This window comes from Pezoporus occidentalis, unplaced genomic scaffold, assembly GCF_034315485.1.
Source record: "Pezoporus occidentalis ecotype Australia unplaced genomic scaffold, CSIRO_AGI_Poc_V1 ctg349, whole genome shotgun sequence".
Taxonomy (NCBI): Eukaryota; Metazoa; Chordata; class Aves; order Psittaciformes; family Psittacidae; genus Pezoporus; species Pezoporus occidentalis.
This window is the reverse complement of record NW_026915473.1, coordinates 153,568-178,726: the sequence shown is the minus strand read 5'-3', so window position 1 is coordinate 178,726 and position 25,159 is coordinate 153,568. Positions and strand designations below refer to the sequence as shown.

The following is a 25,159-nucleotide window of genomic DNA, read 5'->3' as shown; positions in this document are numbered from 1 at the left end:
TGGGCACCTCTAAGGTGTTTAAAATAGAGGTCAGACCATGCCCAACAACAACGCACATTCCTCATCAGTGACTACTTCCTGCAGTTATTCACGTTGCTTTTACTTTCTGTTGCAGACTCAACAATGAACTGATGCTTAATAAACCTGAGAGCTACCTGTAAGGCACTGCAAGGCTCGAGCTGCAGAAAGACACTCTTCACTACTCAGGCTTTCTACACTGGTCACAGACATCTACATTGATGTTTGAGCAGCAAAGCCGAGCATCAGCCAAGGGGATAAGAGGGCGGCTGGGAACGCTCTGCTCCAATGCCAGGTCTTACCTGTGAAAGCCCAGGGGACGATGCATGTCCCGGTGGCGTTGCAGCAAGATTGGGGTGTCCCTTATTTATTTCATGTGCAGTGTAAGGGGATGGGGCAGGAGGACCCGGCTGTCTTGCTACTTGTGTTACCTGTGTGGAGATAAACTGTTAGTAAAATATAGTATTAGTAATCCAATCTGTATAGATACTGTCATCTTCTTCTTAAGAAAGCAGCTAGCAGCATCTTTATATATATATATATAAAATAATATCTATATTTATCTAAGTGACACGATGTACAAGTTAGGTAACTATTTATATGATGCAGGAAAATAGGGAAGGATCACAAAATAAAGAGCTCCAACTGGAGTCAGAGATGGAAACGTGTAGGAACTGGATGAGCTCTACTGCTGTGCTTGTGCTTTGCAATAGCCCTTTGACTTCAGGCCTGGGATCTCCTGATCCTTCCATTATAGGCCATATCAAACAATATGGTGATTTCGCAAAGGGATACACACTACCAGTGACCCAATAAGTAAGGGAAAAGCTGCCTATTCCACTCCAAGAAGGAAAAAAAAAGACAACCTAGAGGTCCTGTTATCCAAACGGATTTCTACAAGCAAAGAATAAAATTCCAGAGCAATTCCTGTGTACACTTTTCTCCTTTCTCAGCTTCTGTAACGAAGTCCTAATGAAAACACATCCAGCAAAATGCTGTAAAATACACTCATGGCACATATCCTTGCTCCACTGTGCTATCTCCATGATGGAAGTGCTTTAAATACACTTTATACAGTCGCTATAGCAAAAAACCCAAAAGGTACAGAAGGCAGGAGGCAATTCCTGGCCCTTGATCTTTAATGGACTATTAGCACCAAGCTCCAAGAGAGCGAAGTATGAGAGCAAGAGTCACCGAGTTCACCACTAAATGCTTTTTCCAAGCCATTTTACTGCATCCCAAGTACCGACGCCTGTCACTGCATTACCTAAAGCACTAAAAACAGCTGCACCAGCCCCAAGAACCCCAACCGGGAATTTCTGGAGCCTTGGACACGGACCAGAGTCGTTGGCTGTGGGAAGATTTACAGCAGCCTTGTGCTCATTAGACAGGAGGGTGGGTCAAGCCACAGAACCTCACCCTCCGTCCCTGACTGCAGCCTTCCCCATGGGGGGAATCAGCTCTCTTGTTTGGCTGATGTGGATTAGCAGGTGTGCGCGCACACAGCCTCATTCAGCTGAATTGAAGCCACTGCTACAGAGATGTGATAGAACTTCCCATCTCCCATCCCCAAGAAAACCCAAGTCTCTTATGTGACTCCTAAGACAAGCCTGACAGACCTGTCATGTCACCGTGGCAGCACTCAGTGCTTTGAAGTGACTACAGATCATGATGGACATCAAAACCCACAGTTAAGATGGGGAGAAGAAAGTGAAGGCAACCCAAAACAAGAGGGTATCACTGTAAAGAGCCCCATCAGGAGCCTGTGAGTGTTCACATCACCAAGATGTATCGCCTCTTGTAGAGAAAAAGAGGCTACCTGCAGTAGCTGTGGTACTTCAAACACTGCCAGTTTTACCTCCCTACACCTACAAATGTACACAGTATTCCAGCAAAGGCCAGAGCCACCCAAAACCCTCCAATCTCCAACAGGCATCAAGTCTACACCAATGCCTGACAAGAGGGACGGGGACACTAATAATATCCCAGGTTAGTGTGAGTGTTCAACAGTGCTCTTCAGAAATTGAAACATGCAAATAACCTATGCTGGAGGTTAATGGAAAACCCCAAGGAATGCTGCTCTGAATTGGGTATGGAATCTGGAAGCCAAACTGAAAGGAAAGCTGCACAGCACCATGAATGATGCTCCACAAGATACCCTGGTGCAATGTAGCACACAAGTGGCAGAATGCCTTTAAAGGGCTTTTATTAGTAAGGGGATTGCTTTAACCTGCCAGAGGGGAGACTGAGATGAGCTCTTAGGCACAAGCTCTTCCCTGTGAGGGTGCTGAGGCGCTGGCACAGGGTGCCCAGAGAAGCTGTGGCTGCCCCATCCCTGGCAGTGTTCAAGGCCAGGTTGGACACAGGGGCTTGGAGCAAGCTGCTCTAGTGGAAAGGGTCCCTGCCCGTGGCAGAGGTTGGAGCTGGAGGAGCTTTAAGGTCCCTTCCAGCACAAACCTGGTTGGGATTCTATGACACAACAACAGATTGCCATTAACAGTTCATCACTGAGATCTGCTCTTTCCTTAAACAAAGCCCCCTTCAAGAAGGGCTCAGACCTGGATGGAACCTGTTCCCTACCAGCATTCAATGAGTTCACTTGTGCTGGCACACACAGCTTCAGAGCAGCACTGAGGACATGAGCATCCCTTGCATACTCTGCAGCCTCCACCGCAGCCAGGAAGGGGCACCAGTTGGCCTCCTGACCCAGATCCTTCCTTGAAGCACAGGGTGGCTGGAGCTAATCCTCCCTAATCTCTTTTCTCCGGGATACTCTTCACTGTAGGAAGATCCCTTTAAAGGACATAAAGGCGGATCACAGTACCTCTGCTGGGTTTGAAGCTACCAGGAGGCATCAAGGCGCAGCATCCTGCTGCAGCAAAGCAACCCAATGGACACCCAAAGAAGGGAAAGATGGAGTCAAGCTTAGTCGCTGACAATTTGGGGCAAAAAAGGTCTTCAACACCTCACCTTCCCATCACCTTCTTTACTACTGAGTTGGGCAACCTGACAGGAGGTGGTATCTGCTCCAAAGGGACACGGTGAGACCAGAGTTAACACCATGCGCTAACACAGAGTTAGCCATGCTACAGAAACTTTGCTCAACGCTGCACCCAACCAACCTGCAAGCACTTCTCTCCAAACAGGCACCTCACATAGCACTCAGTCCTACTCCAGGAGTCAATGCTGTCCCTTAGCTCTTAGAAGTATATCCCAAAGTATTTCTGGTCCAAGCTGCAGCGCTTGAGATCACAACGTTACCACCAGTTATGAACCTCCACCATCATCTACCCAAAAGGTGTGAGGAGTGGATGTGTGTTACACAGCCCTTGTTTATATCCGATTCCCAGCTCACACCTCGTGCTGACGCTGAAGAGCACATCTGCTTCTGAGCATCCCTCCACAGTCGTTTCAGGTTCAGCAGAAACCAGCCCGCATTACTCTGTGTGCCGGCACACATGGTGGTCCAGGGTATCTGAGGTCACCTTTGGTGCAGCTCCCTTTGTGTCAGGAGCCTCTAACTTCAAGGCAAAAAGGTCTTTGCATTTATTTCTCTGAAATATTCAACAAGAGAGCCCAAACTTCATTCTCATTCCCTGTTCCAGACTCCACAGGTTTGGGATCTGACAGCAGATGTACGAGCAATTGCCTTAAGTTCTTGCGGTATGAAGAATTAGGGAACACCACTCAAGCAGCTGCTCTACAGGACCAAACCCAAATCTTCACTGCCCATGGCAGGCGGTTGAAACTGGATGAGCTTTAAGGTCCCTTCCAACCCAAACCATTCCATGATTCTATGTCCAAACACAGCTCTCACGATACAGCATTCTCCATTGCTGATGAGGGGAAATGATCACATGATCAGTTCATTGTAACAGCTCTTTCCAACTGGGATTTGCTTTAAAATAATTCTAATGGGTTTATTTATTATAAAATAGACTCCAACAACATACCAGGTATCAGCATTTTCTAAAGTATTCTATATAAAATGAATGAAGATGACAGACACCGGGGTTTGGTGGGTTTGGTTTTAACACCAGCACGGTTTCATTGACAAAGAGGTTCTACGAAGTCTTGGGAGGATTTTGAGCACCTCCACGTGCTCAGACAAGCCTAATTTCACCTGACAAACCACACTGTGCCTCTTCCTCACCTCCCATCTCTGATCACAGGGGAACGTGTTCCTCTGCTTTTGTTTGGGGGGAGATTACCGGGGCTCACAGCGAAAGCCACATGATTTTCCATTCCCGTTTTTGGCAAGCAGCATGTAATTCTGGAAAAAAAAAGAGCTCAGGAATGTGCAACTGATGTCCTGATAACACACGTGGAAAGGCATGGAAAAGATAACCAAGTTACTGTTCATCTTTACCTCACTAAAAATAGTGGTTTCAGCTGTGGGCTGCCCATGACCCCCAAACAGGGGAAGGATGTGGACCTGTTGGAGAGAGGCCAGAGGAGGCCATGGAGATGCTGTGAGGGCTGGAGCAGCTCTGCTCTGGAGCCAGGCTGAGAGAGCTGGGCTGGGGCAGCCTGGAGAAGAGAAGGCTCCTGAAGGGGAGACCTGAGAGCAGCTCCAGTGCCTGAAGGGGCTGCAGGAAACCTGGAGAGGGGCTTGGGACAAGGGATGTAGGGACACACCAAGGGGAATGGCTTTAACCTGCCCGAGGGGAGACTGAGATGAGCTCTTAGGCAGAAGCTCTTCCCTGGGAGGGTGCTGAGGCGCTGGCACAGGGTGCCCAGAGAAGCTGTGGCTGCCCCATCCCTGGCAGTGTTCAAGGCCAGGTTGGACACAGGGGCTTGGAGCAAGCTGCTCTAGTGGAAGGGGTCCCTGCCCATGGCAGGGGTTGGAGCTGGGTGAGCTTTAAGGTCCCTTCCAACCCAAACCATTCTGTGACTGTGATGTGACACCTGGATGATTCATCCTCCCACCCCACACACACTACAACCTCCAGGGAAACCACCACAGCAGCTCAGAGTCACCATGAGCTGGTACCAGACCTCAGACCTCTTCCCAGACCAGCTATCCTCCATGGGAACACATGTGTTTGAAACCTGCCCCATGCAGGGGCCCGCACAGGAGGACTGAGCGGCGCAGGGCGGCAGTGGAAGAGCAGAGCCAGGTGCTGCCGATGGTGCTTTGCCATACCCGTGACGGTGTGAGTTTTGTCATGTCTAGACAAACTACATCAGACGCTACACAGAACCTCTTCGTTGCAAACCCAGAACTGAAGCACACAACGCTGCTCCTCGTGGAATAAAGCAGAGAGACCCGCGATGAATGAATTTGTCAAGGACCTCCGTCACGTGCCTCCTCCACCCGAATTCATCTGAGCAAGGACTTACTCTACATTTGCCATCTGCCAAAGGCTTCAAATAGAAGCTCAGAAGGAACCGAGCTGAGAAATTTCTCTCCTTTCTCTAAACCATGACATTTTCTTTCAAACTTGTGTTTTCTTCAAGCCCAGAACTGAGCTACTCCAGCCCTGGCTTCTATTCCGGTCCCACATCAAGGAGTGGTATTTTTCCACACTCAAACCCTATTTTAGGTCATTCTTCACAGTTACTTTTATATTTTACATTCATTTAAATTTTCACAGTCATATTTTCCCCACAGGCGTCTGAATTATATCTTTGGAGGAACGAATTGATAAAAAAGAACCTTCTTCTTCCCCCCCAGAGCAATTCAGATGTATTTAAAGTGGGGTTTAAGTGTTTTATGGGGTATATAAAGCATAAACTGAATTATTTATTGTAACTGTTTGTACATTTGTGTTCCTTTGGGTTTGCTTTTTTTGCATACATACATATACATATCCACACAGACGTATGCAGTACGGAACTGAGGACAGGGGGAGCAAAAAAAACCACCCCAACAACCTGTCCACACCTGGAGCCTGGCAATCCAACTGCTGTCAAAGCCACAAAGCTCAAACTGTTAAACCCTCATCAGCGTTGTATCCCAACCCTTCTGACTCACCTGGATGGAAACCTGCTGCCTCTTGCCCACCACAGCATCCATGCTCAAGCCTGAGGCTTGCTGCTCCTACTATCCAACTATCTTCCTGCTCCTGGTATCCAACTATCACCCAAGTCTCTGCCTTTCTTGGACCCAGGGGCACTGGACAGCACGTTGGCACTTAATCCTGTGCAAAGCCCGGCTCTGCATCCCATGCCAGCAGTGTCTGTGGTGGAAAAGGGGATCACAAAGCTCTTCCCTACAACCCAAAAAAGGAAGGGGCTGAAGATGCTTCAGACCCAGACTCCACACACAGAGCTGATAACCCCACCACTAGCTATTCATGCAAACAGGGGGAAGGAGAAAACCTCATACAACAGCTTATGTTTTTCTATAAGCAGCTTATGTCACTGCATAAAATACAGCTAATTTCTCCCATCTACAGCTTTTCTTCCTGTTTTCCCAATAATTAAAAAGAGCAGCTTAAAAGCGGGGTTTTGCCATTAGAAATATTTGTGCTATCCCACCAGAAAAGCAAAATATTCCTTTCCCAGGGCTGTGCTGATTTAGCAAAGCTCATAAATAACACTGGGCTTCCAGCTACTGCCATGGAAAAAAAAAAGAAAGGAATAAAAGGAAACCAGGATCAAACGTTCACAAATAAACTTCACCACGTTTCTCAGCTAAGTTTCTTCAAGAATTACAAACACAAAGGACAGGGAGCCAAAAGCTCCTATCCCAAATATCCAACCTACAATCAAAGCACCTTTTCCTCTGGGTAATGGAATGTTTCACCTGAAAAACCAATCTTCCCTGATTGCTTTTCCGATAAGAAACCCTTAGAAAGGTGCAGGACTAAAGCACAAAAAGGCAGTCTTTGAGATGCAGGAGGCAGGAAAGGGGCAGAGCCAACAGCCTGAAACCATGGCCAGGAACATTCCCACTCAGGTGAAACTCTGTTAGGAAACCCCATGCTAAATAAAACTACAGACACCCAACAAAAAAAGGATTGGATATGGAAGTCCCCAGGCTTTCTTCTTTTCCTACTTACATGTGACAAAATGGTCTTCATCCAGCATCACTTATTTCAGGAGGCAAAAACCAATGTTGTGGGGTTTTTTTAATTGTAAATTGTGATTTACAAATGTTAACTGCAATTGTGTAATGGTGTTGGGTTTGAAAGGAGTCTCCCATTTCCTTATGCCTGGAGAACACGCTCCTGGCACCAGCAGATACTCACAGTGCTGTACACAGCGGAGACGGTCGGAGTGAAGATCCGGTCCTCGAGGGGCTGCTGCACAGGACCCCGGGGAATCCTGCAACACACCACGTTAAGGAAAGACACGTCCCAGGGAGGGCTGGGTGCTGGGTGACCATCAGCTCCCACGCTCAGGCAGACACACACACACATCCCCGGGGCACTCACATCCAACCAGGCGGCTAGGATCCATCAAGGTTTCCCAAAGGAGGAGCACAGTGAGGATGAGATGTCAGATACAGGAACTGGAAGCAAACAGATTGCTGACCGATCCACAAAACCTTGGTCCTGTCGAGAGACTCCCCCACCTCTATTTTTGTGAAGAGTAAGGGAAAAAACCACGCCGAGCCCACGAGCCCTCCGCATGCAGGCAGCCAAACCCGCTGGTCAGCAGAGCTCTGCTGGACAATGGCAGAGCCCGTTCTGCAAAGCAGGCAGGAATCGGGCCGTGATTGTTGCCGCGTTTGGCTCCCTGCAACCAGCGACTCCTTCCCGCAGCCTCCCACCGGCAGCGCTGCTAAAAGGGGCTGCCACCCAGACGTGAGGCTCTGAAGAGCTGCTGCCAGGTTATTTAAAGGCAAATTGCAGTTTCTTTCTGAAATTGGAAAGGTATTGTGGGAACACAGAGGGGAAATGAAGTGGGTAAAGACTTCATGCTAGAAACAAACAAGCCAGGATGCATTTTACTTGTGGAATAACGCAAGAGGATGCAGGTATTTAAAAGGACAAAGCCTCCTGACTTAGCTAACTCCTTGTGGCCTTAGGCCCAGCGCATCCCTACACAACACCCGATGCCCGCTGTCAGACAGAAGCCATCCTTAACCTGCTGAGACGTTTTCCACTCAATGCCGTATTCAGACTTCACCTGTTTCCACTTCATATGTCAAAGCCTCTTGGAAAATGAGAGCAGCCCAACTGAGAGACCTCAGAGCAGCTTCCAGTATCTGAAGGGGGGCTATAGGGATGCTGGGGAAGGACTCCTCATTAGGGATGTAGTGACAGGACAAGGGGTAACGGGTTAAAACTGAAACAGGGGAAGTTTAGATTGGATATAAGGAGGAAATTCTTTACTGTAAGGGTGGTGAGGCACTGGAATGGGTTGCCCAGGGAGGTTGTGAATGCTCCACCCCTGGCAGTGTTCAAGGCCAGGTTGGACGAAGCCCTGGGTGCCATGGTTTAGTGTGAGGTGTCCCTGCCCATGGCAGGGGGTTGGAACTGGATGAGCTTAAGGTTCTTTCCAACCCAAACTATTCTGTGATTCTATGAACTGACTGATTTTCTCTCACACACACCAGCAAAGCAGATCTCACACAGGAACGCGATTGTGGATACCACTGATAATGCGTTTGGTTGGCAGCCAGAACCCCCCATGTCCTGGGCTTAAGGGGAAACCTTAGAGCAGCTCCAGTGCCTAAAGGGGCTACAGGAAACCTGGAGAGGGGCTTCAGACAGAGGGCTGTGGGCAGGGGGCTGGAACTGGATGAGCTTTAAGGTCCCTTCCAACCCAAACCGCTCTGTGATTCTATGATGGTTCTATGACAATCATGAAAACTCTTCTTGGGGTTTGTTCCAGTGGGGAAACAAATAGCTGTAAATTGAATTTTGAACCTGGAACATTGGTTTGAGTCCTCCAAAAGTCCTCGCTCTGCCCCACGTGTTTGATCTCTAAACAAATGCTGCTGCCCAAACCTTTGCAGGGACCAACATCTCAGCGGCAGCACTGGTAAGTGTCACAGCAACCCCAGCTCCACAACCTGACCTGCTCCCTGCCTTAAACCAGATGGAACTTCAAGGTTGAAGCAAGGAATGTTCAGACATGAGCTGCTCTGCATCTGCTGCCTGCCCGCAGCACGGCCCAGCCAGATCTCCTCCAGGACCAATGTGATGCAGAGCAGAAACTTACTGACAATATCCCACTGTTTTGATCCCAAACATGTCACTGTAAGGTCTGCCTTCTCCCAGGATGGGAAATTGTCCTAAAACCTTCCCGTTTGGTTTTGTATTCAAGGCTTGAAGCCAGCCACGATAAAATCCTGTATTATAGGATTATGAAGGGAAGAGACACCACTGACCTTCACAACACCTCTGCACGTAAGTAATGTCCCTGCTGAAGCCTGGCAGGTGTAGAACAGGACACCGACAACCAGCTCTGATGGAGAGAACTGAGATGAGGATCCAGCACTGTTACCAGGACGGTGCTCACTCATCTTCCATCCCTTTTTCCCTTCTAAATGAGGCCAGAATTGCTCTGCAGGCTCTAAGGCTCATCTTTGATTTGCAGCCTCATGCACAAGTGTTGGTGTTTGATCAAATAAAGAGCTTTTCAACAACAACATCAGCTGCAAAATCCTGACTCAAGCGAAAGAACAGGAAGATTTGCCACAGAGTTCAGCGGGGCTGAGATGCTGCTCCCAGCCTGCATCCCGAGGGTCTTCCTTCCCTTCATTCCCCACTTTCGGAAACGCTAAAATTTGGGAGAGGAGGGTTAGAGACACACTGCAAAGCAGAACAAACCCTCCACATTCTGTGCATGCAAAGGCTGCAGCACCAGCCCTCACCCCACAATCACCAGGTGATGCAGATGGGTAGGACACAGGCCCTGGGTCAAGCTGCCACCCTTCCCTCAGAGCTGAGGCTTCCCATCTGGAGGCAGGTCTGACAATCAACTGGAGCAGCCTCTGCTTCCGAAGGGATCGCCCCGAGTTTGGAAAACGGCTTCATCCTCGCAAAGGTTGGGATTTATTTTCCTATTTTAGAACTTATATAAGCCAGGAGGAAATAATCTTCTTTGAGCAGAGCAACCTCTCTTTTTGCACCCAGGAAGAGCCGCCTGAAGGAAGGAGTTTCGATGGACTTGCAGAGTTTGGGGTTGCTGTTTAAGATCACTTCTAGGAAGTGAAGATTGTCATCAGATTAAAAGGAACCCATTTAAGTCCTTTTTGCCAAAGGACTTGACCTGGATGTGAAACTGATAGGGACAAAACCGCCTTAAACTCCACACAGAGCCACAAGATCACAGAATGGCTCTGCCCAAGGAGCCCTGCCTGGGGCAACGGCTGCCACTGCTCCAGAAGCACAAGTTCATCAGCAGGCTCTCGCTTAGGAGGTTCTTTCACCTAGAGCTGGGTTAAGAGTGACAGCACAGAGACCCCACCATGGGACATGAACGGGTCACAGCAGGCAGGTGGGAAGTGGAACCTCACCCAGCAGCAGCATCACCTCTGTGCCCATAGCAAAGTGTGCCGTGGGGCACTCAGCACCTTTCACCACACCGAGATCTCAGTGCCACTGGGAGCTGCACCACTCGAGGTGCAGCATAAACCACCCTCCCGCTGCCCCCATCACACACAGGAGGTAAAGGATAACACTTCAAGGGGTAAAGGATAACCCAGCCTGGCTCTCTTGCAGCATTTAATGAACCACAGCATGAAGAAAATGAGGATATGCTGAATAATTCAGGCAGCTCTTTCATGTTACTATTCCGGCACGCTTAGATCCAATTCCAGAGGATCCTGTGCCCTCCTCCTCCCCCCTGTATCCCTGCCACCCACGTCACCCTCTTCAGCTGCACGGCTCCAACTATTTGTGCAGCCATGCTCCGAAACGATCCAGGAGGGTGGGAAGGGAAGGGAGGGCGAAGGGATGGAAAAGCAAAGCTGAATCCAAACCTCACACCGTTGTCAGAGCTCCTTCCATTACCGCAGTGAGAATAGATGAGGCGGGCAACGAAGCCAAAGAGCAGGAGTGAGGGGAACCTCTTAAATCCCAGTGCAGGGGAACTACACCCCTGCTCCTCACGCCTGCCTCAGCTGAACGACTCCTTCCTCCATCAGCATCATGCCAAAAACTAGGAGAAGGACACAGGCAGCGGGCAGCACTAACGGGATTCTCTTCATCGCTGTTCAGGGCTCATTAACTCATGAAATATATATCTTTAAAAGCCCACGTAAGCGAGGTGCTTGTGGCAGGCTAATAAAAGCAGCACAGCTGCAATGGGAGTTCCACCCAGTCCCCATCTGCCTGCAGCAGGGATTACAAGCTGGGGAATTTCAGGAGCTATAAAGACCCGGTGGGAGAGGGCAGGCAAAGACAGAAACCACACAGGATCCTTCCTGAAACCAGAAGCGTCCCTATGAGGAGGAGGGGATGGTTGAGTTGAACAGCCACAGCCACGCTTCGAGAGGAAGCATCCACAATTCCTCTCTAAAGTGATTAAGGAATAAACCCGGAGCAGAGCTCAGAGCTGCCCCATCAGATGGAGTGGTCGGAGGCACTGCCAGAGGCAGAGTTAAATACACGCCAGGAGGAATTTCCTGCAGAAGCCTCCTCCTTGTATCCCATTTTGTCTGCTTGCTCTAATCACCAAACTGAAATGCTGCACGGTTTTTGTGTGCTTTTACTGCAATGAACAGCCTGGAACATGCAGTAAAACCAGCTCTTACAGCACGGATCTGCACAGGTCTTTCTGCTCTGCTCCTGCTCCCGCGATTGGAGGGGGATAGAGAACACACTATTCCCGTTTCCTTCCAAAATGGATTCATTTTCCTTTTCACCTAAACTCATTTCCAGCAACCAGCAACCATTTTATCCCCAGCATGCACTGATGGCCTCTTCCTTCACTTCCAGCTGACAGGACCAAGTAAGCCCCTTCTCACATGAATAAACAGATCTGCGGGTACCCAGGGGCATGCAGGCAAATGCCTCACACACAAACATTCCAGAAGTAATGATTTCTCTCCCTGCACAGACCCAGTCTCCCACCAGCCATCCCTGGGGTTGCATAATCCCGGTGCATGTCCCTGCCTGTCCTGAAACTTGAGTGTTAAAGGCCTGAAAACACCCCAAGATCAAACCATCACGCAAGATGACACAAGGGCACGAAGCCACGTCCAATTCAAGCTCTTCCTTTGGCTTTTTGGTGCTAGGAATGCTTCAGAGGTGTTTGATGGCAGCGAGCTGCTCAAAGAGCCTGGTTCCCCCTCTGCAGCCTCGTCTCTATGGAACATGCAATCACAGTGCAGGAGGTGAACACCCGGGCAGCAGAAGCACCGAATTTAGCAGGCTGGGAACCACAAGGGCTCGCTTGAAAGGGAAAAGGGAAAAGCTCCGGCAGCCGCCGCTGAAACTTCCCCATCACCACCCCAGCATCCACAGCTCCCCGGGCAAAGCCTTTTGTTTGCAATGCTGCATCCTACCTGGCTGCAGGCCCCCGGGGAGCTTGGCTATTGAGCGGGCTCAGGGTCTTCTCCTCTCCATCCAAGCCTGAGCAGCCGGGGATGGCTCCTGAGCTCCTGCCTCTCGCAAGCGGAGCTCTCACAGTGCGCTTGTGCTCTTAAAGAGGTAGTGCCATGGGGTCTGAGCAGCACCTTGCTGGGGTTTGGACACTGCAGCAATAACCCCTCTGCTTCCCTGGGCTTGCTGCTGTGCACACAGCACAGAAGGGGTGGGAGGCAGCACCAGGCTCCTCTTAGCAAGTTTAGATGGGATAAAAACCAAAGCAGGCTCGCAAAAGCAAGCACAAAGACGAACTCACCCACAGCACGCTGTGTTTCAGAAACCTGCACTGCAACGTGTAAAGAGCTGGGAAAGCTTCAATATTCCCTATTGGAAGGAGAATTAAATCGCAGCATGAACACCTCAGCCCGGAATTTTGCAGGTTGGCTCCCTCGCCCCACCACCAGCATGCTCAGCAAGTACTTCACAGACCAATTTTCCTCTCAAAACACATTCCTCTCTTAACAGGGCTGGTTTCAGGAGCTGGGAAAGCAAACTACAGCCTTCAAATGAGATACCCAAACCCCACCAAGGGACACGTCACATGGGGACAAAACACACACACAAGATGAAAGCGGTGCCATCCGCTCTCTCCACACTGAAATACTGCAACCAAGCAGGGAAGCCCCCAAATGGTACACAACAAACAACTCCAGCTTAGGAAAAGGCAGGATCCAGTCTGGAAGTCAATCCCATGTGTACATGCAGAACCAAGCCCTTCATTACCAAGGCACACGCTGCTTTTCCCCGGTGTCCCTGGTGTCTCCACTTTTCCAACTGTCTTACAGGACTCTAGCACCTGATACCCTTCATAGCGAAGCACCTCTTGTTCATAAGAGATAAAGTTGACATTACAAAAATCAAGACCAATGGAATTCAAGGACTTTGAAAAACATAAAAGGCTTAAGAACCACCTCACAAGATGCCAGCCTGCTGCTCCTAGACTTCTGCTGCCCATACCCAACAGCATATCCCAGCCCCAGCATGGAACATCTCCCATCCTTGCTCAGATCTCATCCCATTTTAAATGGGTTTGGCTCTGTTTGTTCTGGGTTGTTTGGGTTTTTTTGCTAGTGGATTCCTGACAAGGGGCCATGGAACCTCACAGGAACGAGCTGACCTGTACTGAAACACTGGGTTTATCTCAGCTTTCTTAGACGGATGCAACTGGTCTTGTGCAATGCGATGAGATGTCAACATAAAGCATGAATCAGAGCTCTGACTGTATCACAGGTCAAAACTGAATGGGGGGTTGTTGGTTCAATGGTTGGTGTTTACTGTTATTACAGCAGGGAAGAAATAAATACAACTTCTTGTCGGAGAACTAGGAAATAGAGTAAAAGTTGAGAGCTGCAGGTGAAGAATTCCTTAAAGACAATGTCAGGTTCACACCACGCTGAAGTCTGGTACTGAGGGCAGGTTTCTGGCTAGAAACGTGTTAAAAATAAAGGAACACAATAAAAGCTGCTTGTAAAGGAGCAAAACCGGGGGTTCTGGTTTAGAAGTGCCAAGCTGTGGAGCACAGCAGCTCAGCATCATACCTCTCTTTCTGTAAACAGACACAAACCAAGGTTCACCCCCCCCATCATGACTTGTTCCAACAGTTCCATGTCCTTTTTATGTTGAGGACACCAGAACTGCACACAATGCTCCAGGTGAGGTCTCACAGGAGCAGAGCAGAGGGGCAGGATCACCTCCTTCGACCTGCTGGTCACGCTCCTTTGGATGCAGCCCAGGATACGGTTGGTTTCTGGGCTGCGAGCGCACACTGAAGCCGGCTCATGTTCATTTTCTCATCAACCAACACCCCCCAAGTCCTTCTCCTTGGGCTGCTCTGAATCTCTTCTCTGCCCAACCTGTAGCTGTGCTGGGATTGCTCTGACCCAGGTGTAGGACCTTGCACTTGGCATGGTTAAACTCCACGAGGTTGGCATCAGCCCACCTCACAAGAGTGTTGAGGTCCCTCTGGATGGCATTCCTTCCCTCCAGGGTAAAGCTATTATTAAGCTTGTTTCTAGATTTTATGGCCTAATATCCAGCTCCTTCCTGCAACTTGTGTAGACAATGCTCACAACTGCATGGCCATTTATCAAACATCTACACTTTAAGGGGATCAGTGAAGCGTTTGTGCAAACACCTTTTGAATCCTTCCAGTTATCCTGTGCACTAAACAGCAACTCTTTAAGCTCCCAGTTCTGGGCTGGTTTATACTTGTAACAAACACCTTAAATAAGGTATTTACCCTTTTATATTTTATATATATATAAACATATTTTAGATTACCAGAACTGCACCTACATCAACTCTGTTGCTGTTTCACAGCCTCACCGGCACCTTTATGAACTGCAATTGCCTTGTCTGCAATCACTGACCTCCCAGCACCCAGTCTGAACTGCCTGATGATAACTGCAAGTGATAAGGCTCGTTTAAGTGCTCCTCATTAAACTATCATCTCCCAAGCCTTGTCCACATCCAAACGTTACAAGCAGCGAGGCTTTTGCTACTTATCCCAGCTTATACCAGACTCCCAACAAATACCCTCCCCATAATAAAACTTTTCTCCAAATTCATCTTAAGCTTTTTACCTAATTACCTATCATTAGGCTCACTGCCAGCTTTCCAGTAATCCCAAACACTTCCTTTCCCTTCTGTCTACCACACAATATCATCCAATCTGCGCTTGCACTGAGCTGAATAGGAGCAGGGTGAGAGCTTCCCAAAGAAAAGGGGCACAAGAATCCCGATGGAAGTCAGTGCCCAGCAGAGGACAAGCTTCCCAATGCTCCTCATCATCACCGCTGGAAAGGAAAACGTGACCTTCAAATGCCTGTTGGAAGTGTGCTCTCCATCTCCTTCCCCAGCACTGGGACCCAGCATCCTCCAGCCATTCATATTCCTCATCCTCTCCCTCCGGCACGTTCCAGAGCTGTATCTGTGGACACGTGCTCACATTCACACCCGGACTGCATCTGCAGATCCAGGGTGGCCCAACCCCTGATACACAACACAGAGCCTCTTCCTGGCTGAACACCCTCACACTGTGCTGCAGCAGCCACCACCAAAGTGAACCTTTGGTCTCTACCTGAGCCCATATTACATGCTTTAATACCCATTCTCACACAGTATCTATTCCCAAAGTCTTTCTCCCTACATACATCCACTCTGCAATACATTTTTGCTCCTCACTCACTCCTGATGTGCAGGTAACACACAGTGCTGCATTTTTTGCACCAGCAATGACCTCACAACCTATTTAACACAAGGCAGGAGTTTGAGATCCACTTCCCACCTGGCTAATCATTAACAGTGACAGATTAGATCAGACCTTTCCTCAATCTATGACGTGTATCAGACAGCAGCACTTTGCTGCTTCAGGCTGAGAGAGCTGGGCTGGGGCAGCTGGAGAAGAGAAGGCTCCTGAAGGGGAGACCTGAGAGCAGCTTCAGTGCCTGAAGGGGCTGCAGGAAACCTGGAGAGGGGCTTTGGACAAGGGCCTGTAGGGACAGGCCAAGGGGAATGGCTTTAACCTGCCAGAGGGGAGACTGAGATGAGCCCTTAGGCACAAGCTCTTCCCTGTGAGGGTGCTGAGGCGCTGGCACAGGGTGCCCAGAGAAGCTGTGGCTGCCCCATCCCTGGCAGTGCTCAAGGCCAGGTTGGACACAGGGGCTTGGAGCAAGCTGCTCTAGTGGAAGGGGTCCCTGCCCGTGGCAGGGGTTGGAGCTGGATGAGCTTTAAGGTCCCTTTCAATCCAAACCATATCATGATTCTGATTATCACCATCATTTCCTTTTTGTCTTCACTCCACATGTGCTAGGTCTCACAGCCAAGCCAAACGGAATGCCAAAGGAAAGCTGGGGGTTAGAGGGGAAGATAACAGCAGAAAAAAATACCCCTTTTTCTGGCAAATTATTTCCAGCACCTCACTCACTGCTTTCAAATAAAACCCAGCAACTTTACCACCACAGCTGTAGGCAGCCTCCATAGTTACACCTGCAGACAACACCTCATTATCCACAGCTCATTATTGCAGGCTCAGGTTTGCATCTCTCAATTAAGGAGAGCTGGAGACAGCAGCTCAGCAGCACAGAACCATCCCCATCCTCAGCCAGGTGCTTTCATTGCGGCTGTGAGCAGTGATGGTGGCCATCAGCCCATGGACCACATCAGTGCCAACACAACAAAACCCATCCATTACTTGGAGCAATACAAACGTGTTCCTAAGGGCAAACTGATCTTGTCACTTCATCTCTGTCTCTTCAACTGCAACCCCAGCATCAATACAAACTGCCTATTTTCAGCTTAGACCTGGAAAGGTTGTTCGGGGTGGAAGAAACTGTGTCTGAACCCCTCTAATCCTGATGGGAATTCCTTGAAGCGTGGTGGTTCTGGGTGGAGGGACTGGAAGCAATGGACTGAATACTCCTGTAACTGTGAACTTTGTCCTATGGGTATCTCCAGCACCTCCAAGAAGTGTTTATCCAAAGCACAGCCTGAATAAGATGAAATCCAGGTTTGGACCAAGCTGAAAAATAGCAGCAATTAAGACAACAGAACAGTACCAAGGCCCTGGATGTGTCCTGTGCCAGCTCAGGTAACAGGTAACACAAGGTGAACAAGGTGCCAGGAAAGCATCTCCTGCTCAGCAATAGAAAACTCCTCACAGCCAACCTGTTCTAGCTTATTAGTCCTCCTTCCCCCATAAAACACCAGCCATCCCTGTACTTTTTAACTTCATATTTTATTCTTACAATAGATGGACTCTGCTAAGAGATGGGAAAGTCAATAGATTTCATCAGCTCCCTTCAGCTGGAAAGTCATGGTATTGCCTCTATGGCATCACAGGGAATATGCCAATGCAGCCTTAAAATTCCATTTCATTTTAGGAGGGTTATTTATGGGTGCCCCTGTTAATTGAAACTCCCGTCATGCTGCAGAACACAGGCTGAGCTCAGGAACTCCAGACAGCCCCATCAGTCTTCAGCAGTCCTGCCCTGCTCAGCCACTGCTCAGAGTGATTGCTCATGGTCCTCCAGCCACAAACCCAGTTGAGGGAGGTTATAAAGAGCCCAAAATATTGAGGTGGGGTGAAGGTTCAACAGGGTGAGCCCTGGTGACCAGCACTAAACCTGGCTGAGCTCTGGAGGGTCTGCTGTAAGTTACAGAGGAGCACCATAGGGCAACAGCCCAAGGAGAGGTGCCAGAGGAAGCCTACACTCCAGAATACACCAAATCAATCAGAAGCAGAGATTTATTACACCAGGACTGTGCACGCCCAGCCAGCTCTGAGCAGCTTGGCATCAAAAATGAAGCCCAAAGTCCTAAGCAGGACAATGCCTGGAAGTTGGGTTTATGCCATGCCATCCTGAGCTATCTATCTCTTACTAGTAGATGAAATTGCTGCAGATCTTACCTGCCAGGGCTATGGGGCTGGGCTGCTCTCATCCATTATTAAGTTTTCCTTTGCTTTCTGCTCACAGAGTGCAAGGTGTGGGAATGATGGGGTTTAGGTGGTGCTGCTCTTTACATCTGTGTACTAAAGGCAAACTTGGAATTTTGCTTGTCACCTTCAGAGGATCTGCACCAAGACATCACTTCCTTATTTCATAAAGCATGCACGAACCAATCAATACAAGTAGTCACAGAAGTGTATCTGTGAGAGCCCTACAACATGTACACACACTTCAATAGATGATTCATATGTATGTGGAACAGAGGGAAGGAAGAGAACCTGCATCCCCCAGGGGTGTTCCAGCAGGAGCTGTGTGCCCCCAAGCACCATCCATGTGAAGACATCATCATGTCAAATGTGAGCTGGGTAAGATGTATGTCACCCCCCAAAAAGGGGGCTGGATGCTTGCAGACCTCATTTCCAGCTATTTAGGAGGTCAGGCAAATGTCTATGGATCAAGAAACCACTGATGTTACCAGGGTGAAGCCCTCAGTGCCATGGGTTAGCGGTGGCCTTGGCAGTGCTGCGGTAATGGTTGGCCTTGATGATCTTAAAGGTCTTTTCCAGCCTGGCTCATTCTATGACAAGGATGGGTAAAGGCAATCAGCTTTTAAACTGTCCTCCCCTGAGGACACAGCAACTCCCTACCTGCCCTCTCAATACTCATTTCCTAATGCTCAGTTCCTCCTCTCAGACTTTTACTTCGCCTTTTAAACACCCAAATGCAGCCCTCAGCTCCTTCCAGGGGAGGAACTGATTGGGAAAGAGAGTACCTCATGTGGCTGGAGCTCTCAGAGCTATTCTGAGCCAGTTCCTAACCTGAAAGGGAGGCCAGGCGAGCCTCTCAAGGCTCCTCGGGGCACAGGAAGTCACAGCATCTACAAGAAGTCAAGTGGCATCAAAGGAGAACTGCTGTCATGAGGGTGTAACCCAAGGAGCAGCGCCTGCAGGCAGGACACAGCATGATGTGATCCATGTCACTGGCACCAGTGCTGGCAGAGGTGGCCCCAGCCTCTCTCAGCCACTTGCCCTGTGCCAGTGTGAACCCATTCAAAGGGCTCAGTCAACAGGACCAGGATTAAAATGAACACTTCCTTCCAAACTTTGTTTTCCACCCAGCCACGCTCACAACTGTGTCAGCCTAAAGCACAGGACCAAGCAGGAAGAGAGAGATGGGGAGGTTGCACCATAAAAAGCTCTGGCTGTAGTTTCCCTAAGCGCATCATAGCAGCCTTCCAGTATCTGAAGGGGCCTATAGGGATGCTGGGGAGGGACCCTTCATTAGGGACTGGAGTGATAGGACAAGGGGTAATGGGTTCAAACTGAAACAGGGGAAGTTTAGATTGGATATAAGGAGGAAATTCTTTCCTGTAAGGGTGGTGAGGCACTGGAATGGGTTGCCCAGGGAGGTTGTGAATGCTCCATCCCTGGTGGTGCTCAAGACCAGGTTAGACGAGGCCTTGGGTGCCATGGTTTAGTGTGAGGTGTCCCTGCCCATGGCAGGGGCTTGGAGCTGTATGATCTTAAGGTCCTTTCCAACCCTTACTATTCTATGATTCTATGATTCTGTGATCCCTGGCTTTCAACACAAGGTGCAGGGATGGATTAACCGCAGGGGCAGCTGCTGAGGCTGACCCGAATGTAACACAGTGATCCTAAACGCTAACACAACTTTAAACCACTGCATAAAATGGATTTCCAGCTATTTTTCTGTCCTCTCAAATGAGAACACAAGCAGATCCCCCTTAAGGAATCATTTTCCTGCAGGGCATGGTAATAGGCTAAGGCTTCAGTAGCTGAACTCGCAGCGTGACAGCCATCAGTTTGACAGATCATACAAGCCTTGGGAGATTTATTCAAGGGTTGGGAGCTCAATGGGGCTGGGAAAGGAGGCGCAGGTACACACACAAAGGAAATGAGCTGAGGCACGGCTGCATTAAACCATGAGTAATGCGCTGACTTGAGGCCACGAGAGGACTTGACAGAGGCATCACCTGAAAGGAGGATGCTGCAGGTATCTCGGATCCAGCCCACGCTGCGGAGCTCTGGAGACAGGGCTCTGAGCTGGGAAGCAATGGATCTGACTGAGAGGAGATGGCAGGTAAGACAGCCAAGATCATGTGGGTTGGGAAGTGGTTCCTTTGGGGTGACGATGCTGTTCCTCACACCCATGCACATCTCTTCGAGTGGCAGAACCCATTCTGAAAGCACCAGCTCATGCAGCTTAAAAGATGAGGGATGAAAAGACCTCAGTAAGAGAAAAGGTAATAATGAACAGTTTTTAGTGTTTCCCTCCTCAGTCACAGAGGAGTCATCCTTCAGTCACACACCACCCGAGGAGGCTGGCCCTGCTACCTGGCAGACTTGAGCACAGCAACCTGGAAGCTACAAATACAGGCATAAAACATAAAATCACCCCAACTGGGGCAGTCACGGGCCTTCAGTTGACCAGAAACAGTGATATTCCTCCCAGTTATTCTTGTTGTTTGGCAGCAGCTGTTAAATCACCTTCTCTGCTCTGCGATGCTCCAGACATCTGCATGTTCGCATGCAAGCAGCAGGTCTCCTACCCCCAAAATGCTGGAGGGTCAGCGGGATGTAGATTTGCTCGTCCAGGCACTAACAGGAGCCAAGAACTTGGCTCAAACAGAAGCCCTCATGATTTCTGACCAAGAGACTCTTCCAGACATTCTCACACTGAAGTAATAAGCATCTCAGGAGCACTTCACAAACCCCAGCGGCTCAGCTGCTTCTTTTCACTGGGAGATGTTATGCAGCTCCTACACCCCTGCTATTCCCTGAACTGAGACGTGGCTCCCGAGTTCCCATCACCCAAATGCTTGGGTTTGTCATTTTTTTTTATCATTTTGCAATTTATTTTTTTCTCCTTTCCTGGGAAAGGAGGAAACCAAACCCACTGCTCCCTAAGGGCATGGTGCCACAAGCACCAGACTGCATGGGATCCCTAAACCAACCCAAGTCACCCCCACTTCTGCCACCCTCCTTCAGCAAGGATCAGCATTCACGAGCCTCTCTGGTGACCCAGCTCACCCCAGCGATTCAAGAGGAAACCATGGTGGAGGTTTTCCATGGATCCCGGGAGCTGATTTAAATCACCAAACACTCACGTGATCACCACAGCTGGGATGAGGCAGGTGGTACGGAGAACCACACGGTGAAGGCTGATCCACCCTTTGAGCTCACAGGTACATGCCCCTAACCCCAGCGTCAAACTCCATCCATCACAGTCCCTGCCTTCACCCCAGAGAGCCAAGAATCCACGCTGTGAACAGAACCCAGCGCCCCTCTCAGCCAAGGCAGAACACTCCACTTGCTCACAGGCCTTTTCCCTGCTGCACTGGGGCACAGGAACTGAGCAGGGCACGAAGTTCAGCTGCACACTCCCCATGCTCGCAGGGCTTCCTCACCTCTGCAGACTGCACAGTCCATGTCACAGCCAGGCTCAACAGCCCCAGAGTGCCCGAGTGAGTTCTGTGCACTGTGAGAAAGCGAGCAAGCGAAGGATGGCATGTTCACCCCAGCTGAAGCCACCCGTAGCTCTGTGATCCTCTAAGGTTATCACTGCCCTTCATGGGAGACAGCACAGAGGTAAATCCTGGAGGATGCAGCTTACTCCTGAGAGGGATGGAGTGTGTTGAGGTGAAGGAGACCAGCCAGGGCTCCTTCACCGAGCAAATGGACAAGAACAACTGCAGACACCCACAAGGACCATCCGAGCTCCAAAGCAGCACAAGCCCTGCGATGGCACACAGAGCTTGGCATCATTCACCAAGAGCAAGCAAACAAGTGGGAAAAGTGACACTTGATCCGAGTAGAGATTTCCCAGCGCTTCCCTGGCACACAGTGAGATCTGTTCTCGCTGGCACTACCTGATTTGCAGTCTGATAGCTCTTTAATCAGTGGTTCAATCCAGTGCCGTTAGCTCATTAACACCCTGAAGCTTTCAGGAGGTGTTTCACACATCACCTCCAACATGCCAGTTCCTGCCTCCCTTCTGGAAAGACGCCTTGGAGAGGGCACCCTCCCACCACGAGCCATGTCCTGCAGTGCACAACCCCATCCTGTGCTGTTCAGAGGGTGCAAATCCTGCAACTACATCCCCTCAAATCCCAGGATTGTTTAAAACCCACTGCAGCTGCTACAGCCAAGCCAAGATGCAATAGAATCCAAACCCAGAGAAGCTGTGGCTGCCCCATCCCTGGCAGTGTTCAAGGCCAGGTTGGACACAGGGGCTTGGAGCAAGCTGCTCTAGTGGAAGGGGTCCCTGCTCGTGGCAGGGGTTGGAGCTGGATGAGCTTTAAGGTCCCTTCCAACCCAAACCAGGCTGGGATTCTGTGGTCAGGCTGCTCCCCTGCAGACCTTGACCAAGGAAGGATGTGTCTGTGGACACCACGTGAAGCAACGCGGGTGGTGTTCAGGAAGGTGATAAGCAAGGCTCCAGAACTCAAACACATAAGACAAGGCTCCTCCCGGGTCAAGCTGCTTCTCCATGCTCTCTGCTAAGCTGCAGGTAGCTGTGCCAAGGGGTTTTATATTGTCCATGTTCTGGGTTAGGGATTAAGCACTTTGGGAAAGGAGAGGACTAACACGGGAGACAGGAGGGAGGACAGACCATGGCCAAGGCTCAGGTGGTGCTGGTGGATTTGCAGAGCTCATCCAAACCCATTCAGTGTGCTGGCAGGCACAGTGCTCACAGGAAATTGATGCCAACTGGAGCACTGAGCACTGATTTTGCACACCGGACATGTTCTAATGGACATGGCAAACAGAAGGCAACAGTCAACACTGGAAAAAAGTAAAATCAATGTTTCAGCCATGGAAATCTGGGCAGGAGGATCTCAACATTCAATGTATGAGCCATTCCCAGCTGGCACAAGGAGCTACAGGGCACATGTCTCTACATAGGCTGTTACCTCCAGCCATCCAAGGACTTCAAAGGAGAAGGGAGGGGAAGGGAGGTGATGGCCACCTGCACTCAACTGAATGAAGTGCTTGAACAAAAACTCCTGCAGGTTTTAACCCAATGGACCTGGAGACAGAAGGCAGAAGGCTGAAGTCCCCTCTCATCCCTGCAGACATAAACAAGGCATTCACTGTCATTTACCTTTCCTCCATACAAGACTTCTGCCCAGAACCTGCTGTACATGGCATCAACAGCACCTAAGAAGTTCATCTCCGACACAAGCAGATATATAACATGCCTACAGAATGAAGAGATGTGACCAAGGGACAAGACTATGTAAAGTAACCCCTAAAGGCAGAGATATGGGGCTACTACCCAGACATCTGCTTTTCTTCGCTGGTACAGGTGATTTTATACAAAGCTCCTTCAAGAAGGCAGCAATGCTGCTACCAAAGGACATTGGGTCTGAAACTCCTCATTAAGAAAGGAGTTTCCAGCTCGTGCCCTTTCGGTGGATGAAGTTATCTGGCACAGCTTGAGAAGGAATAATTGAGCAGCAGCTTGTGAAATTGGCTGCTCTCTGCTCTAAATTTATGCAAGATATGGTGCATTATCTTGGATACCAGGCCCACGTCTTCATTAGCTGAAAAGGTCCCTTGAGGCAGGAACCGGCTTCCAGGCCCGGACCCCATGGTGCCGGTGGCAGCTCAACAGCACTCACTCACACTGCGGCTCCCAGCACCAAGGCAAAGCTCCTCAGGGGTGCTGGGAACTGGGCAATGAGTATAGAGGGTGCTGAGGCGCTGGCACAGGGTGCCCAGAGAAGCTGTGGCTGCCCCATCCCTGGCAGTGTTCAAGGCCAGGTTGGACACAGGGGCTTGGAGCAAGCTGCTCTAGTGGAAGGGGTCCATGCTTGTGACAGGGTTGGAACTAGGTGAGTTTTAAGGTCCCTTCCAACCCAAACCGTTCCAGGATTCTATGATTACACTGGGAGCTTTGCCATCAGAGCCACAGGAACTGGGAACAAGGACCACCAGCTTGGTGCAAGCAGAGGAGGTGTTTCAGGCATTTATCCTCCTTGCAGCAAGTAACCGTATCCATCACTAGAGAGGCTGCACACACACACATGGGTATTTAGATCATCATCATGACATTCCCCACTGGAGGAGCTTTATAAGGCGATATTAAAGCTTCTAATTCAGGAACAACTAAAACATCCCCATGTTGCACAGCAGAAATACAGAGTGATGTAGATTTGTAAGCAATGTAACTCTAAACAATCTTTCCTGCATGCCTGAAGCACCGCATGTGGCTTTCAAACAGTTATCACATCCCTATCCACATAAAGATCTCTCATTCCGTAATCTCCCATGATACTCTAAGAAGAAACGTATCCCGCCCTTCCCGTTCCTCCCCAGCCATTTCACTCTTTGTCCTTCTCTATTTCCACAGCAAATGAAACGACTACAATGCTCTGAGATTTTTCTTGGCAAATAATGTCATTTGATCACTGAAAACTGCAATAACGACTTATGCAACCGAGCGGTTTAACACAGGCCAAGAGCTTCCGAGGCCAGTTCTTACCTATGCAGCAGACACAGCCTTTATCTGTCAAGGCAGGAACAGCCACGCTGCATCAGAGCAGCAGGAAGCAAACCCAGCTCAAGAGCAGCGATGTGACCTGCTACCAGCAAGCTAAGCTGGCATTCCCCAGACACTTCCGTAACGTATTCCTTATGTATTGTAACAGAAATAGCAATTCAGGAGCTGTTAAAAGCTTTGCATCCGAGTTTGAGCAAAGTCCCATCAAGATATTTGCAAAAGCTAACAGAAGGGGTGGGTTTGTGACTTTTCCACCTATGACTAAAAACCAGTGCTCCTTTAAAGAGATAAACAGGGGCTAACCACACATACCTGCACCATCTGGGTACCAGCTCTGTGAGCAGCAGTTCTAACCACAGCCATGGACTTATTGTGTGCTCCTGTGCCTTCTAACATCATCTGTCCTGTGATCAGTGCTGAGGATGGGCACAGCCAGGCTCACACCCCCATATCCAAACTGATCACCCCCTCTGCAGCAAGACATGATCAGCAAACAGCTTTTGGAGAAGCAGGAAGCACACGAGTACAGCTGACCAACAAAGCTCCTCAGAGCCCTCCTCAGCCACTGGAACCCTGCAGATGCCCAAGCGCAGCTGAGCTGGTCACAACTTTTCACACAGACATTAAATGAGGGAAAACATTATCATGGAATCAGAGAATGGTTTGGGTTAGAAAGGA

The 25,159-nt window shown here is 49.6% G+C and overlaps 1 protein-coding gene across 13 annotated transcripts in view; it reads right to left on the bottom strand.

Annotated features, from left to right (window-relative positions):
* Positions 1-25,159, bottom strand: part of EIF4G3 (eukaryotic translation initiation factor 4 gamma 3) — a 150,500-nt gene that overhangs the window by 98,309 nt on the left and 27,032 nt on the right. For 8 of the 13 annotated variants that reach the window (XR_009966908.1, XM_062630147.1, XM_062630148.1 and 5 more), the window contains exons 2-3: positions 7,215-7,290; positions 321-464 (exon numbers count right to left, since the gene is read on the bottom strand). Coding sequence is in view for 12 of the 13 variants with exons in the window: in XM_062630147.1 (XP_062486131.1) it covers positions 321-464; positions 7,215-7,290 (220 nt within the window). In the remaining variant the exon portion in view is untranslated. The remainder of the gene's footprint in view (positions 1-320; positions 465-7,214; positions 7,291-25,159) is intronic. The other 5 variants (XM_062630157.1, XM_062630158.1, XM_062630159.1 and 2 more) reach the window with 2 other exon arrangements.